Raw genomic sequence first — 18,713 nt, forward strand, 5'->3', positions numbered from 1 at the left:
GCTCAAGGGCCATGAAGAGAAGACATTTTTAAACTAAAAAGGTTGAGAGGCTACAAAAGAACATTTATTATTTTTTCAAATGTTAAAACAACTCTTATGATAAACAAAAATTATCTACTACTATTAACTAATATACTCAATGGATTAAAAAGTATAAATCCAATGAAGAGGTATATATGATTAACTTCAAGCACGCACAAGTATACATATACACACACACAATTTTTTTTAAAAAAATTCTGCTTTCCTTTAATATCTCCTCAAGCTATTTCTTATTTGATATATATCTTGCTGTTTCTAGCAGTACCTCAGAAGTACAAAGATCTAGATAGCAAGGTAACCCCATATCTGAATCATTCTGTTACTGAAGATGAGTAACTTGGGCAAGTAAAACTGAGTTACTCTAATGGCAAGCACTGTCTTTTTGTAAGTGAATTCTTAGGTTTTCAAATGACTACTGGAAAAGTTCAAGAATATTCTTAATTCTGCTGACTAAAATTGTTCTCCATCAATTAGTATCTATTGAGTCAGGTCAAAGAAGTGAAGAGCTACTGTGAATCGTCTTAGTTTTTGAAGAGAGCGATTCCATCCATTTTCTATTTTCAAGCACTTAAATTATGATGAATTAGTATGGCAAAAAAAATTATTACCGAAATTCTAAAATCTTGATAAAATCAACTGAGTAAACAGCCCCAGTTTTCTGCTGATCTATATAACTACAGTACCAATGACTGAAAATTTTGGCAAATTTTGCAATGCTTTTTCTTGAAATATATTTAGGATTAAGACCAAAAGCAGTATTACAAACAAGCCTATCAAGTTCCCCTAAATCATTATAAAGTATTTCAGCTTTAAAGTGTAAACAATTTTTACTAGTTTGTCTCCTACTGATTTTAGCTGTTAGATTTTATATTTTCAAAAACATGGCTATGATAATTAGTATTAGATAATTAGTTCATTATTCCAATGAACAAGAATTGTCACTGAAAACCATGAGATCTACTATAATGCCTATTAAAAATAATGAGAGTTGACACTGAGCTTTTTGAAATATATGCAACAATATTTTAAAAAATGCTTGAACCCTAACAGTCCCCAATGGCTCAGAAAGAGACCACATTATTGCAACACACAAAGGGACAAGAAATATAAAGAAATAGCAAAACAGTTTCTAAGAAAACTAAATAGAAGCTGGCACTAAGCAATAATTTCTTACTGAACTCATGCCATTACAAACCTCATCACAACTATAGGTTAAAAGAAGCTAACTGTTTAATATTATTAGAGCAAGATACATTATAATAATATACTTTATAGATTGATAAAGTGACCATATCAAAGAAGATACGTAATAACCACTCCCCTTGACCTAACAGAAAGAAATCCTTAAAAGATGCATTACAACAAAGTTCAATCTCACAAAGTATCTGGTGATAAGCACTGATAAATCTAACAAACATCAGCAGTCACTCACATTGTCTCCCCATTCTCCTCCAATAAAATGCTCTACCTACACCACCATACATCTGCCTACCCATTATTGCTGAAATGGGTGCCCTCTTTCTTTTCTCATCAAACATATAGCCAGTAATTTCACAACTACATTGTACATATATTAACTGGTTAATATAACAGGTTAAAAGCAGTATAACTTCCTTTTGCAACTAACTAAAACCATAAATACTTTTCAACTTGATTGGGGCATTCACTAGACATTTACTTCATTTACTTCACCCAGGCTGGCCTACTCCTGTTACATTATTAGACTGTGACTCCCACCACTGTCCTAGCTTAAATTAACCAGTATCTTTATCACATAATTTTTTTTTTTTTTAAATCTGTGCTCAGTCATTACCGACTCTGCAGTGACTGCTTGGATGAGTCCTTGCAGTTTTCAAGGCAAGTGTTTCGGAAGTGGTTTGCCAGAGCCTCCTTCCTAGAGCAGAGCCCAGCTGGCGCGCGCAGGAGGCGGAGTTTCCGTTGCTTCGCGCTTACCAGCATCTGCTCCTGACTCCTTTTTGCAAGGCGCCGCCAGCATTTTTCCTCCCACTGGAGTGAGAGTACCCATTTATCTACTCACGTGAGTTTTCGAACTGTTGGGTTGACAGGAACTGGGGAGGAAACAGGAGATCACCCTGCTAAGGCGAAGGCTGGACTCAAACCGCTGAAGCGTCGACCATTTCTGGTCAGCAACTTTCAGCGTCATTAAGCCGCTGTGCCACCCCGTCCCTATCCCATAGTATTTCTTCCTATATTTGTAGATGCTTTTTTGAGTTGGTTAAATATTGTAGAATCAGATAAACACACTTCTTTTCCAAACATGAAGAGCACCTTAAATTGCTCCTGCCCTTGCTCTAGTGGGCAGGATCTGAATTTTAACCACCCACAAGGAGCAGCCACCATCCAGTTCCAATCCTGTCCAGAGCCTCTGTGCAGGTATTCATCTGAGATCCACTGCTAGTTTTTTCCTTGTTTACTTTTGTAAGGAGAGGCCTTTATGATGGCTAGGGAAAGAGTGGAGAGCCCAGCTTCTTCAACAGACAAGTCAAAGGATCTTTCTAACATTTGGATTCAACTATTCAGTCTCCAGTCCTGATTTAAGAACTCTGATTCCACTACTTACCTTTCTTTCCCAAAGGTTTTCAATAGGATTTTAATATCTGAAAGAACAACTTCAAAGCACAAAAACTGTGTGCAGTCTTTTATTACCATTGTTCTTTCCCCCAGAAGGTGATTCACTTTCTCAGGGCTCTCTAATATATATTCCCATCACTATTTTGGTGTCAAGGTCTGTTGTCAACAAAGACAGGAAGACACCCCAAAGAATCCAAGTGACAGAAGACTTCTCAGGAAGACTCTTCAGACTTCTTTATAGGTATCAGGGCTTACTCTGCCATTGTGGTTTTACCAGAACATCCATTTTGTGGTCCAAACAGATGCTTAAGCTTATCTCTCTTGCACGCCAGGAATTATACTGGGAGTCAATGAACTGGCAAAGCCTTCTACCTTCATAGCAGATTCCACTTTAGAAAGTGTTCGGTTCTTGGCTTGAACTATGCTATTTAATGATTCAGCTAGGTGACAACTATGGAATTCCAAATCAGTCATTCTTATTCATTTAAGGTGTGTGTAGGATAGGAAGAAATTAGATCACAATTTAATGGAAATATGAGATAAAAACAAATTGCTGCCTCTACCTTCTGTAAAAGTTGATAACAAATACAACTTTCCTTCTAACACATTTTGGCCCTTTCTTTCCAAACCGGAACCCCTCATGCCAGAACCGTTAAATCATTTAAGGTTCTAATGTAAACCACAACACCTTCAATCTCAATCCAGAAGTCCTTAACACTCTCCTCACAAAAAGAAAACCACAGACAAGGACTGTATTTCCCTCCTGAATGGGATAGATGGGGCACCTTCACTCCTTTTTAGCACAGAATCACAACAGAAGTCTGGATCTTCCATATGGTAAATCATAGCTATTCTGTCAAGTTCTCACAATGTCTTCATTTTTTCCATCAGGTCTTGTCTTGACAAGAAACTTTACCCCAAGTTATTGGCAATATATCACCTTTTGCAGATTGAGGTGGTAGTCATTACTATCAACTTAAGAATATTTCAGCTCTTGAGAGTCTTTATTTTAAGATGAATGTGGACTGAAGAACTATGTTGGATCTGAAAAGAAGCAAACTAATATGTAAGATATCACAAGCTCAAAAGAAGTTTCTCCAACCTATCCTGGAATGCCTTCAGTCAGGACCTGTCTTATCAAATGTATATGTACTAGAAATTTATTTTAATATACTGATTCATCTATTTCACCACAGGTTTTTCTATACAACTTTCCTTTTGCTATGTCATGTTCATCCCAGATTTTCAAGAAGGTGATATGGCCTTGGTAGGCCATCTGTGTAGCTAGAAAATTCATGTTTATTCATATCTGGATAGACTGTTACTTCATTCCTCTTCAATGTCACAAGATTGAAAAAAGATGTGCGAATAAATTTAAGAATTTGCAGAACCTAGCATTCATGGAAAATCAGAAGAGGAGCTATTAATCTCCCTCTCATCTTCCTCAGCATCTGGGATCAATTCTACACAAAGAACATACAGTATTTTTCCAGAAGCAAGTTCTCTATACAAGAACTGGTCGGATTATTCCTTGAATCCTTGAGAGTAAATCATATGAGTCTCGCAAGGGTTCAAGGGCCCATGATAGCCTGCAGAGATTCAATCTCATGAGCAAGAGCTTATTTTCAACTCCAATTCTGCCACTTTCAGTTCAAAACCAAATATCCTTTTCAACAAGAAATATTATAGAAATGACCTCACTGCACTTATGTTGTTGGAGAGGTAGTGAAATTAATGCTTTATTTAAATATATTGTTACATTTCAGCAAGAAGCAACTACATCTATTAATTCAAATTTGAGATTTATATTTTCAGAGGTTTATATTCTTTTGAAGTTTATCTCTATCACATGGGAGCTGATTTCTGGACAAGAAAATGAACGGTCAAAAGACTTACTATTCAGCATTGAAAAGACAAACTATTCAGTGGTCTCCAAATCAGTTATAGATAACTGTAATGAATCATGCCTTCGATTGTTTGTGTGTGTCTGTGTGTGTGCACACGTGCGTGTATCTTTAAATACACTTCTTTAAATATATATCTTTTACGTTTTTGCTTCTTTTTTTGTTTTTTCCCTTTCTTTTATAATTTTTGTATTCTTTTTCTTAGTTTTTTGTATTTAATATCTATCTATCCATCCATGAAACAGTTAACTGGCAGACTGCAAGTCACATTTGATCCAGCAACAGATCAATGAAAGGACAGCTGAGGTGGTGCTTGATGGGAAGTGGCTGGTAAAAAATAAAAGGACTTATGCAGGTTGCTTCTGGAAGATACCCCCTCCCCATTCACGCACCTTAATCTAATTTGGCCGATACCTAAATTAAAGAGAGTATTATACATCAATAAAAGTTTATTTGCAGTTACAGTTACAATAGTTTTATATTAAAATGTAGTAACATCTATTGATGTCACTGCAATGTTATTGGTAATACCACACATCTGTTACTGTCTATTCTTGAGTTCTCATCATGGGGAGTGGGGAATCTTCTTGTTTATTGAACCCACTACATTTCTGTAGAACTGTTAACTATATTTTTTATTTTGGAATGCATAGATGATTATCATATCTTTCAAGAACATTAACAGAAGAAAAACAAAAAGAATATGCTTTTCAAGATCTCTTTTCACAAGCTCAGAGACTACTGGTTGCAACAAAATATCTGTCTTCAAATATGAGTTCTCAGTCATATAACATATACATGGTCATGACCTTTGATACGATAACAGCTAAAACAAACATACAGCAAGTAATACACAAAGTGTCACTGAATATGTATACAAACCACTGTAAACAAACTGCATTGTTTATAATGTAATGATTTTACATTAGTAGGAACTAGTACATGCAATATGAGTTAAATTAAAAAGGGGATCCAGATGAACAATGGAATGTTTATTAAAGACATGACACAGGTTATCATAACTTTGCCGAATATTAAAGCCAAGCATTTAAGTACAAAAGGGCTTGTGGAAACAGGTTCACTGCTCTAGTAGAACATTGTTTTATTTGAGGAATCAAGACACATTAACATTTGCTGACCATATGCGGAAGGAGTTTTTATATTGGTAATATTTTCCCTGCCTGTGAGATACATACTCCAGTTACTAATGCATGAAGTTAAAGAAAATAACTTAAGACAGAAAGATTTTTCACCATGTTGCCAAACTATGGGATAGCATGAGCAAGTAAAGAAGTAAGGAAAAGGAGCTGTATATTAGAAGTTGCAGATGACATGGTAAAAGTTCTCAAGGCCCTAAACAAATGGCTGCAATTTGACAAATGACCATACAAAATAGACAAGCTTTAGACTGAGAAATTACATGAAACTAAAGATGTGTCATGGAACCGGTTTAATTAGTTGGGTAGTTGGAAGAATTATTTTATTTCTATAATCATTTATGTAATTTATTTATTTAGCAAATTTATATATCCGTCCATCTCACAAAAAGTGACTCTGGGTGGCTTACAAGCAAAACAGCAATTAAAACCTTATCACAATATAAAAATGTCAGACATAAATAACAAAAATAAAAGCATAAAGGAATACAAACATAAAAGAACCCCAAGATAGCAGGAGAACAACCATCATTTAGCCTCATTCAACTACTTTGCAGGCTCATTATGGGATCCCTAGGATTGATAGAAGAACCACAAGGCTTCTTAGAACTTACAAGGCTTTCTGGAAGGCTAACAGAGATGGGGCTAACCTCACCTCTAGGGGAAAGATGTTCCAGAGAGTTGGGGCTACAGCGGAAAAGACATCTCCTGAGTCCCACCAGGCAGAACTCCTTAGCAGACAGGACCTGGAGCACACCTCTTTTGCTGGACCTGATGGGATGGGGAGATGTAACCAGGAAAAGGCAGTCCCTCAAATAACCTGGTACCATGCTATGTAGGTCAAAACCAGCACCTTGAATTGCACCCAGAAGCAAAGTGGAAACCAATGCAGCTCGCAGAACAGCAGTGTAATGTGTGCCATCCTAGAGGCACACATAACTGTCCGCACAGCCACATTCTGCACCAAATGAAGCTTCCAGATGCTCTTCAAGGGCAACCCCACATGGAGTGCATTGCAGTAACAGCTCAATAACTGTTAATGGAATTGCTGCAAATCAATATTACCAATGTGAACATTATTAGCGTGAAAGAATGTGATATACCTTTTGTCAGAAAGCCAAAGGGTACCAAGGGAAGAAATGTTACAAGAACTAGAAAGCTTGGAGAGTCAGATAGAGGAGAATGACCAAAATCTGACACTAGAGAAGAATGCATACAAGCTGAAGTCAACTCTGAAGCCAGACAAGGACCAGAGGACAGCCACCAAAGATAAAGTTAACAGTTAACTGCTAGAAAGTAGGTCACATGTGACCAGCGACGTATGAGATCAGTGAAAGGACAGCTGAGGTGATGCATGAGGGAATGCTGGCAGAATGTGGCTGGCAAAAGATAAAGGGACAAGTTGTACAGATCTGTCAGAAGACTACCAATTCATGCATGTATTTATTATTTTTGGAGCACTCCCATCGTCTCCAAACCCCAATCATTACCTGTGCAGTTTCATACCATAGTGAGTGTGTCTCTGTAATATTTAAGCAACTGTAATTAATAAAGCTTTTGTAGGTTAAAGAGAGACTCTGTGTGCTGCATTCCCTTGAGCATTTCATTACTGCGTAAGATCCAAAATTTAAATCTCTAACATTGTTTTCTGTCAATATTCCCCTCAGAGCATAAACAATTGATGTGCTCATTACCTAGATGGCCAGGACACTATAGTACTAATAGGCTTCCCCTAACACACCAAAAAAATCATAACCATTTGCACAGCTACTGGATCTAGTATTTATAGATCTCAGCTATTTTCAATGTAAATCCTGGAAGTTGAGCAAAGTCGTATAGCTAACTATAATCAGAGCTCTAGTAAAACTATTATTTCATCTCATGAGGGATTCACAATGTATGGTTATGAGCTGATTTGGAAACTTTGTGTTGCTGGTGTAAGAGGAAAAGGTTTTCCTTTATCAAATTTCTGTTCCTCAATGTTTCTCCAGGCTTCTCACAGCCTCTACCCTAGTACTCTTAAAAGACAAGTTTCTGCTATTTCCACTATTCTGGAATTTGGTGGGGCACACCACCTCCCATCCATATACCTAAAAGTTTCTGTAAGGGACTTCTCTGCTAAAACACCCACAATACAAAGATTACCTTTATAGGATCTACACCTGGTTCTGAAACTTTATTACCGCCTTCATATCTGGTTTCCATTAAACATTTATCACTACCTTCCTGGTGGTTGTTACTTCAGACAGAAGGCTGACAGAAATTAGGGTACTCTTTCAGAAAAAAACTATATCATTGTGAAGGACTCCATCATTCTCATAAAGATCATACTTCCATCCCAAAAGTGAACTCTTCATCCCACAGGAATTAATAGCTATGTCCTTACTCTCAAAAATTACTTTTAAGAAAGAATGGCACAAATTAGATATAAACAGATCAATCAAGGTTTTCTTGTCCAGAACTCAGGATTTCAGATTAATGGACTTTTTGTTGTAACTCTTCAGAAAGCTTTGATCATAAAGCTTCATCAACTTCCATTTTCATATGGATCAGGGTCTGCATCTCTCTGACTTATTAGTCCATTCTAATTGTGATTCCAGCAGGCATCATAATACATTCTACAAGGAGTGACTCCATTTTTGCAACGTTCTCCAATTCTACTTCTCTGGAGAATATAGATAAATCAGCCACTTGGCATGTTTTCTTTGTTATACATTTGAAAACTATGTCTTATAGCTCAGCCTTCTTTTGGCAGGCAGATTCTTGAACAGGTGGTTCCTTCCTTGTCAATTATAGATTTCTTTTTCCTACTCTGAACAACTGCTCTGCTATGTGCCACCACAGAACATCCTTCTTTACCACTGGAAAATGGAATACTGGATTTTCATGAAGGTTCTTTTTCTGTGGTGGAGAAAGGGCATTCAACCTTCCCTAAATAATAGAGGAAACTGGGGAAAGCTAAGTTTGGCTTTCGTTGCTTTTCTATTAATTTTTTCATTACAACTGCTTATCAGTCAAAACTGGATGGCAGCTGCTGTCTCCCTGGTGAAATTTAGAATATTGATGTATCAAGCAGATCAAAGGGAGGAACAACCTACCATCTACCATTGCAAAAGGAACAACCCTGCCTTTATCATAGAAAAGGAGCTTCACTGTAAGACCAGCATTCTTATCTTCAGATTAAATACCAAACACCAAATTGTTTCACACGAGTAGGAAAACCCAGGTGTGTTTGTGCTGGGAAATGTCTTTAATCGTAACTACACTAAAATTTGAATTTATCAAACACCAATACGATAGACTTTGCACAGGAACCAAATTTCTGCAGTGATTTAGGTCATTTACACAATATTATGCAAATGACACTATCTGCATCCATTTATATCATTTGTGTAACATCATTTTTGTAATTTCATCATATAAATGACAATAAACAGAAACAATAATGTCAAATGATAGTGCAAATGATGCAAACTGCCACAACAACATATTCTCTAATTTAACAATCAGGAATAAGAGAACTCCCCTCCCCAAATTAGTCCACTGAATCAAGGTTTCAATCTACCTTAAAAATATGGACACTGTTTCTCTTTTGGAAAGTTATGAGAAAGATGAGCTATAATGATTACAGAGATCTTGTAAAATTATAATAGAAAGAAAACAGATAGAAAGTTTTTTTTTAAGCTGAATTAATATCACATCCATCAGTATAAAAAATTCTACTTACACTATCCATGAAATTTGGCTTGAAACCTCCTTCTTGCTGTCTTCTCAATTCCTCCTGTTCTCTCTGGCGCAGCATCTCTTCTTCACGTCTCCTATGTTCTTCTTCATGCCTAGAAGTTACATATAAAATACAACTTCCTAAATTTCTTGCTACACATTTTCATGCAAAAACACTTTCTCTCACAATACCACACACAATGTTCAGCCTTAGATGTTCTTTTTCAATTCTCTGCTTCTTTCACTGTAGTCTGACATGTCCTACATCAGTGTTATCTTAGCTAATCTTTAGTAAATACCTTAAAGAACCTATGTACAGTGATTCAACTTCCTTGGTGCATATCACAATTCAGTGCAATAAAAAACTTAATCTGAAGATCCTAAAATACTGCAACTAGACTTGTCACTATTTATCTATCATTATATGATAAATAGCCCATCTCACAGATTTGTGACTCCAAACCAGGGTTCCATGGAATCGTAGGACCTCCACGAGAAGTCACTAGGGGTCCCTTGGGAGATCCTGATTTAAAAAATTATTTCAAATTCAGGCAATATGCTCTCACAGCGATGAGCAAAGACCAAAAAAAAAAAAAATCTAGTTATAACTCTTTCTCAGCTCTCTGGTAGTACGCTGTAGGACTATGTTTATTTGGTTGAATCTACTCTTAATTTTTGATGTGAGATAGGGAAGACTGCTGATAACAGGTGAACACTATATTGCAGGAAGGGAGGAATATATTGAATGAAGGGGAAGGAGAAGTGCATTTTTCAAGAAATGAACTCATCCAACTTGGTCTGTGATGTCAGTCTCTCTCTCGTGCATCTTTTCCATGCGGTTTTCCTGTAGTTATTTTATCCCATTATTTTAAATACATTTTGTGCGTGTTTATTCAGTCCTATCTCAGGGTCCATTGTGGCAATTTTTTAAGAGGGGGTGTGAGAGAAAAGAGGAGAATTCTAGAACAGACAATACTGATAAGTTTAATGATGATAATGATAATTAAGAATTTATATCTTCTCGGGCATTTCACTGCACTGGTATATCCATGGACTCTAAAGCAAGTCCATCTTTACAATGAAAGCTATTTAGCAAGTTTTACATGGACTGGTGATCCAAGTTATCCTATTCCGTTGTGCCTCATCTGTGGCAAACAATTTATATATGCAGCAATGGCTCCAGAAAAATTAAAAAGACACTTAACTACAAATCACAGCCATATGATAAGTAAAAGTTCTGATTATTTTAAATGGCTAATTGAATCACAGAACAGAGTAAAGCTTTTGTTAATAAAATGACAGTCAGTAAAAAAGCCTAAGAAGCAAGTTATTTAGCAACAGAACTTATTAAACAGCAAAGGAAAAAATCATGCTTTGGGTGAGAAAGTAATCATGCCAGCGTGTAAAATAATAGTGGAAAAAATGCTAGGACCAGATGCAGTACAAGAAATTGAAAAGGTTCCACTGTTATAGTACAATAAGTCAGCATACTAATGACATGCCATATGATGCTGAAGAGGTTTTGTGTGATAAACTGAAGAACGGCAGCTTTTCTATCCAAGTTGATGAGTCAACAGATTTCACCAATAAATGTCATGTTATAGCATTTGTAAGATTTGTAAATGATGGTGAAATTCAAGAAAACTTTTTCTGCTGCAAAGAACTACATGAAACATGCAAAGGCAAAAATGTATTTAATATTTTGTCTTTATATCTGGAAATAAAAAGTCTGTCTTGGAGGAACTGTGTTGGCATCTGTACTGATGGTGCTCCATCAATGGTTGGCTTCATGAGAGGTTTCATTTCTCTCGTAAGAAAATAAAATTCTGATGTTTCAGAGAGAGATTTTGGCGTCAAAAACTCTTGGAAATGAAATGAAAAAAAGTTCTGGATGATGCTACAGAAATGGTTAACTTTATTAAACAAAGACCAGTTCATTCAAGAATGTTTAAAAAACTGTAAAAACCTGGACAAAGTGCATATGGGTCCGTTACACACAGAAACATTATGGCTCAGCAGAGGAAGGGTTCTCAACAGGGTGTTTCAGCTGAAAGCAGAATTACAACAGTATTTTCAGGAAAACAGAATTCCATTTTGCTGAGTGCTTTGAAGATAGAGAATTTCTGCAGAAACTAGCATACTTAGTGGACATCTTTCATCATAGGAACCAGCTGAACAAGTCTCTGCAAGGCACTGGAGAAAATGTTTTGACTTCAAATGACAGGATTCTTGGATTTAAAAGAAAACTGAATGTTTGGAAAAATCATGTTGCAAAAGGAAAGATATCAAAAAGTCTCAAATCTAATTGGAAACCACCTGGAAATACTGCAAAACAAAATTTATCAGTACTTTCCCTCCCTTTCAACATAAATGTATGACTGGGTGAGGGATCCTTTCTCTGCATCTTCTGCTCAGCCTAAGAACTTCATTTTGAAGGAAGAGGAAGAACTTTGTGAGCTGCAGTTTGATTGAGATGAGATCCACTGATCTATCCATGGACAAGTTCTGGATATCTGTGAAAGAAGAGTATCCTGCCATTCATAGGAAGGCACTGAAGATTTTGCTGCAGTTTTCAACTTCTTACGTGTGTGAGCTTTTTCTTATTTAACAAGCATCAAAAGCAAAGACAGAAATTGTCTTATTTCAGTTGAAGATGAAATCCATGTGTGCTTATCTCATGTTTGGCCCAGAATTGAGTATTTGTGCAGCAAAAAACAAGCACAGGTTTCACATTAAAGAGGTAAGTTTCATTTTTTATTTTTAGTTTAGGAACACTGTTAATACACACATACAGGCCTGTACATGAAACAAATACAATAAATTTGTAACTTCTGGCCTATATTTGAGCCTGAATGTGCAGGGGTTCCCTGAGGCCTGAAAAATATTTCATGGGTTCCTCCAGGATCAAAAGGTTGAAAAAGGCTGCTCTATACTAAAATAAGGATTAAAAGGTTTCTTTTTTTATATAGTAATTTTATTAAAAATTACAATTATAATAAAAACTAATACAAACTAAAAAAAGTAAAATAGAAAAAATAGAAGGTAGAGAAAAGAAAAAAATAGAAATAAATATAGAAAAGAAAAAATAAGAATACAGTGAAGAAAAAGAAAAGAAATATATAAAGAAATGACTTTCCCCTTCATCACAACACATATAAACAATTTCAGTAACTTATCAACTTCTCTTAAAATACAACAAATGATCTCTTCTTCCCATATCCCGTCTCTTATCTATAAGTAAATCCTTAAAGCTTTGTCATTTCAGTCCTAATGTCAGCAAAAGTCCATTAAGGGTTACCAGAGATAACAACGTATCTAGTTTAACTTTGCTCAAATAAACCAACTTTATATTACTTCCTTTTACTTCTAACAATCTTGATCTTTAGTCCCTTCAAAAAACATCCTAGAACTTGATTTCTTTTCATTTTTTTCTTTGTCCCTTCTCACAAAGTTCTTCAAAGCTTTGACAAGCCTCTTTTGTAAATCCAACATAGGAAAATTATCCATGTCACTCTCTTGGTTTTTATTTGTATATGCCTTTTCAATATTAAGGCATCAACTGGTTTCTTTTGTATGTCCAATTTTACAGCTTTTTCCATGTCATTCTTCTAGCCTGTCATTTTTAAATCCACTTTCAAATCAGTCTCAATCTTGTCAAGTAAAACTTGTTCCCCTTCCATAGCATATTCTAAACACGGTCTATCTATAGAGGCAGACACTCTTAAAATTAACTTCTGCGTCCATTGTTCAAAAATATCCTTCAATATGTCGAATATTAAAAGTTGAGTTTGAGTGTTCTTCTCCTTTAATTGTAATCTTTAGTTTCTTCTAGCTCCCTCTAGTGTCTAATTTTTAAAGTCTTACCTTATTTTTTTAAAAGAATTCACAACAAAAGCATTCTCAGGTGGGAAGGATTCTTTATAATTAATTCCAAAATCTTATTTCAAATTTATCTGGACCCATAGTCCATTTGTGACTTTTTAAAATCAAAGTTTTAATCACCCATTTACCGTTTACTGCCCCCCCAAAAATATCTTTTTAAGTCCTTAAACTTGTAGTTAAAATTGCTTTCAGTAAGGATTAAAGGAAACTCACCTGGTGCTGTAAAACTTGTCAATCCAAAGGTTCCTAATAGCTGAAAAGCAGTTAACAACTTCCGAAAGTGATTAGAAAAGGAAGTATGCAAACCCCGTGTCCTTTCAAAGGCGCTGACTGTGGTTTGAGCAAGATAGCTATTTTCTCATCTCCCAAAGCTCTAAATTCATTGGAGACTACTGTCTTGTGGTCTCCTCATGAGGAGCAACCATGTGGAGCACTTGTGATTTTCACGGAGCCAACTTCAGTCCACCATTTCTTCACCGGAGGTTCGATAAAAAAAGGTTTCATTAGCACTGTATTATGTACAAAATGCTCCATCAATGGCCAGCTGTCAATACATCTTCCTCGTATCCATATTTCTCATACAATTTAGGAAACTGAAAACTGAAGTATTATCCCCTGAAGTTCTTGTATGTGTAATTTAGAGGCAGTATCAAACTGTGAAGTTTAAAAAGCTACATGTTGAACACTAAAATCCAGTATTTCAAAATTTATGGAATACCTTAATTGTATCTGCTTCCTTTTCTGTAGCTCCTGGTTTCGAAGTTCTTCTAAACGTCTCAATTCTTCCTGACGCCTCATAAGATCTGGAAAAAGTTAAAACAGCTACTAGCAATTATCGTTTTATGTATAGTTGTATATATATGCTTGCCAAAATAAGTGTAAGCATCAGAAAACAGGCATAAATAACCTTTTCAAAACAGGTATCAGTAAGAACCACTGGAAGAACTGGGAACAATGGATTTTTAATCGTAGAACACTTATAAACCTTAAACTGAAGCCTTTTTCTCAGTTTTTGGACATATTTTCTAGGCCCTGGAATGCTACACCAAGGTGCAGAAACTACTGAAGGCTAAACCAAACTCTGCCTTTAAGAGAACCACAATGTATCTGAATTTTTTCAGCTTGAAAACAAAAAGCTGAAAAGACAGATATGTTAAAGACTGAAAATTATCATCTCTAGGACAATAAATTGCTGATATAAAATGATAGGACAAAAATCTTCTTTTATAGCTAGATGAGCTCATGGAAGCATGCAGTTCTGTTGAAAAACAGTACAGCAGATGGAGAAACCTAAGCCATTTTTAAGCACTGAACTGATATAGTCCCATTTGAAACAATGCAAAGTACTGCAATTTGTTTCTGTGCCTTTGAGTCAATCTTGATTCCTGGTGCCTGAAGTTTTCTTTGTAACACTTTCAGAAATGCCACTGCCTTCTTCCTTGGGCTACAAATGGCTGGCCCAAAGTCAACCAGCCAGCTTCCATGTCTATAGCAGGATTAATATTTAGTCTCCTCACTTCTGGTCCTGTGCCTTTAACCACTATTCCAAATAGTTAACTAAATGACCAAATGTTAAGCATTAAATTGACTTGGTTGAAACACTGCAAAGCATGTTACAATTGAAGTTTAACAAAAAGGACAATTTTTTAAGGAAAAGGTATATATATATTATTTTAAATCAGAGAACTATTCTATGTAAATGGAAATAAATTTACATTCCTGATACTAAAGAGTAGATTTAAGAGATATGTTCCTATCAATTTTTGAAATGTTTTTATATTTCATGGTCCCATGCCTTCATGGCATGGGGTTGGGGTTATCTGAGGGACCGCATCTCCCCAATTATATCAGCCCACCCCATGAGATCTAGCAGAGAAGGCATGCTAAAGGTACCATCAGCTAGGAACATACATTTGGTGGGTCCCAGGCATCGGGCCTTCTCTGCTGTGGTGTCCGCCTTGTGGAACACTCCCCCCCCCGGATATTAGATTAGCTCCATCCCTTTTGACCTTCTGGATACCTGATTATATCACAAGCCCAGAGAATCAGAGATATGCTTAGATGGCTCCATTGCTGAGTTAGCTATCCTTATTCTCTCTTGCCTAGGATTTGTATATTTGTTTTTTTATCATATTTATCTTTTAACACTGATTTTTATATTTTTATACTGTTTATGTATGTGTTGTTTTTATTGGATTTTTGTAAGCTGCCCAGAGTCACTTTTCTGTGAAATGGGCAGCTACACAAATTTATTTGTTTGTTAAACCAATTTATATAACTGCCCATCTCACCAGACACTTTGGGCAGCTATACAAATTTGATTTATAAATAAATATTATACAAAAATGGAGCTATCCATTTCTATATGATCTAATGTTAAAGGACTGAGCTAGATCTGTATCAATATCGTATGAATCCTTATTTATTTCTTAATTACCAGTTCACTTTAATATTATGTATTGTTTTATTGCCAGTTGCAATATTATTGTGTTTAGTATTTTCTGGTTGTTATAGCATACACATATATCCAGTTTTAAATTCATCATATTTAGCTACATGATATTACTATTTCAGGATTCTCCACGCAGTTATGTTGAAATGTATCACTGTGCCAATTGGAAGTATTCATTTAGAAAAAAACAGAAAAATGATTTTATTTTTAAAAAGTTACTACTTTTATGCTTTTGAAAGTTAGCATTTATTGTGCTACAAGCCAGCATAAATGTTCTAATGATGATTGATATATTGTTATGCTACAGGATTATTTTTTATTTTAATGATCATTCTTAAAGTTCATGACTTCCCAAGATCTAGCTAAGCACTGGAAGGCAAATTATAAGTCCAGTCTCTTCTCCAATTTTAAACATTATTCTGCCTAAATATTGGTGATTTTGATGCTGAATTTTGATAGTGCAGTTGCAAGGGAAGAGAAGCCTAAGGACATCCATGCAGCCCACCACTGCTTTTTATGTAAGAGATGTCAGATGCTAATACAGGTAGTCCTTGCTTGGCAACCACAATTGGGACTGGCAATTGTGTCACTAACCAATATGGTTGCCAAGCGAAACATCATGTGACTGTGACAGACTCACATCACTTCCTATTGGGTCATTAAGCGAGACATCATGTGACCGCAACTTGCAATTTTACTGCCAGCTTCTCCATTGACTCTGCTTGTCGGAAGCTGGTTGTAAACTGTGACGACCATGGGACCCTCTTTCACAGCCTCGCCTGCCAATTGCAAAAGGCCCAAATTTTGATCATGTGACCATGGGGATGCTGCAACAGTGATAAAGTTCTTTTCAATGCCATAACTTCAAACAGTCACTAAACAGGGCAGTTAAGTGAGGTCTACCTATAATGGACTTTTGCAACTCTCTAGCTAACACAGGTAGTTTTCCAGTTATGGCCATTCATTCAATGAACATTTGAAGTCACGATGGTGCTAAACAAAGGGACCTATGATTGGTCATTGAAGTTCCAGCCATGCAACACCTCCGTGAACAAAATTCAGGTGCCTGGCAACCGGCTTGCATTTATGACCAGTTGTAGCATCCCCCGGTCACATGATCGCCATTTGGCGACCTTCCCTGCCAGGGTCCTCCAAGCAAAGTCAATGGGAAGCCAGCAAGGAAGGAAACGTCTCCCTCCCCCAGCCTTTCTTTGCTCGTGTACATGGCACCCTCCTTCCCCCTTCACATGCATGCAGCCCTTGCCCTCTTTCCATGGCCTCCCTGCAATCACACACACCCTGCGCCCTCTTTCCACAATCTCACTGCAATTCCACATATGCACCCACCCCATGCCCTCTTTCCATGGACTCCCTGTGATCACACACATGCACATGTGTACCCCACATCCTCACAACCTCCATGCAATTGCACACACAGATGGAGAGACAAGCAACATGATTTTCTGAATTTCCTAGAAATATAGTCTTTTCTGCTTCTCCACAATTTTTAAAAAAATCACTGTGCCCCTTTACAAAGGTACAGCAGTTACTGTTAATTTTTCTATTTTAAAAACATTCTCTCAACTTTTCTAGACACTTCTGATCTCTTGCTTAAATACATTTTTAAACTATTTAGAACTTTTCACCTGGCCATGAAATCACCTTAATTTTTCATTGCAACAGTAAGTATAACATTTTTTTGGCAGGTGGGTATTTATACAACTTCAGTTAGTTACACCAAACATACTTTTACTTACATTCTTACAAAATTTACATTTTGATCATTAACAGAACTCAATTTTATTTTCTGCACAGCAACTACTTCATATATCATACATTTCAAATGTTATTCTCTGACTTTAAGAATTATAACAATTAGAATGCCTAATATCAATTAGAATGTCAAAAGTTGCATGACTGAACTTTGTAGTTGCATGATCAACTACTAAGCAGTTTGATTATTGTCAACTAACAGGGAATTATGGCTTTTCCCTATTTGTTCAGGAAGTCAACTTTGCTTGCATCATACAAAAATCTATGATCAGTATATTAGAGTACTGAACTTAATACAGTTCAAGTGGCAGACTGTCTCTATCTTACTGGGCCAAATAACCCAATGAAGTAGTCTTTGGAGAAAGCTCACTTCTAAAACTCATTCTTCCTCCATCAAGAAAAATGGTAACTATTTCAGGAAAACAGCAATCACTTCTCCACTTCTGCAGAGTCTTTGGGAGAAAGAGCTTATCTGATTTAGGTCACCATCAAAGGCCAGATATTTATACTTCAAACATACAGACCATGAATTACAGGTCCCTCACTACTGATGCATATTAAATTTTTTGAAAAACTGAAATACAGATTTCCTGCATCAACCCAAATAAACAGACTATTTCCAATATTTGTTCAACCCACACCATCAAAACAATAATCTATGAAGAATACCTTGTCTCATCAACATTAACTGATGTTCATGTCGAGCTGCCTCCATTTCTGCCTCTAGCTTCTCTTTAGCTTCTCTAATATTTCTATCGACTTGTTCCCGCTGCTGTTTTTCCATTTCATCAAGAGCTTTCCATCGTGAAGCATATTCAAATTCAAATGTTCCAGGCTGAGCAAAACGCGGGGGCTGTTCTCTTTCCCTAGAAGAAGATACATTCACATTAATGCTTTCATTTCATAAATGTAACAAATTTATTGACAAATTTCCAATCAGTTTTTTCAAGGCTTCCTTGTGGATTCTAAATAAAGATGTTACTGATTTTATTGTCTGTGTCTAATTTAGAGCCAAAAAAACTGGAGACAAAAATTGTGTCTGCTTAAGTACAAAGAAAAGAAACCTAACTGGGGTGACGTTTAAAACTTAAAGGGAAAGGTGAGAAGCGTGCCAAATCTTTACTCTGCTAGCATCTTACATGTTTTTTTCTTCTGAAGCTCTTCAAATGAGAAAGCATGGAAACATAA

At 36.2% G+C, this 18,713-nt stretch overlaps 1 protein-coding gene across 3 annotated transcripts in view; it reads right to left on the reverse strand.

Annotated features, from left to right (window-relative positions):
- The window catches only part of PSPC1 (paraspeckle component 1), a 68,597-nt gene that overhangs the window by 41,084 nt on the left and 8,800 nt on the right, over nt 1-18,713 (reverse strand). For all 3 annotated transcript variants that reach the window (XR_003084645.2, XR_003084644.2, XM_007427532.3), the window contains exons 4-6: nt 18,195-18,391; nt 14,019-14,103; nt 9,423-9,531 (exon numbers count right to left, since the gene is read on the reverse strand). Coding sequence is in view for 1 of the 3 variants with exons in the window: in XM_007427532.3 (XP_007427594.2) it covers nt 9,423-9,531; nt 14,019-14,103; nt 18,195-18,391 (391 nt within the window). In the remaining 2 variants the exon portion in view is untranslated. The remainder of the gene's footprint in view (nt 1-9,422; nt 9,532-14,018; nt 14,104-18,194; nt 18,392-18,713) is intronic.

The sequence above is a fragment of the Python bivittatus genome, unplaced genomic scaffold (genome assembly GCF_059951505.1).
Source record: "Python bivittatus isolate LINGU-HERP-01145 unplaced genomic scaffold, Pbiv_v1 ctg000340_np1212, whole genome shotgun sequence".
In the NCBI taxonomy this organism is placed as follows: domain Eukaryota; kingdom Metazoa; phylum Chordata; class Lepidosauria; order Squamata; family Pythonidae; genus Python; species Python bivittatus.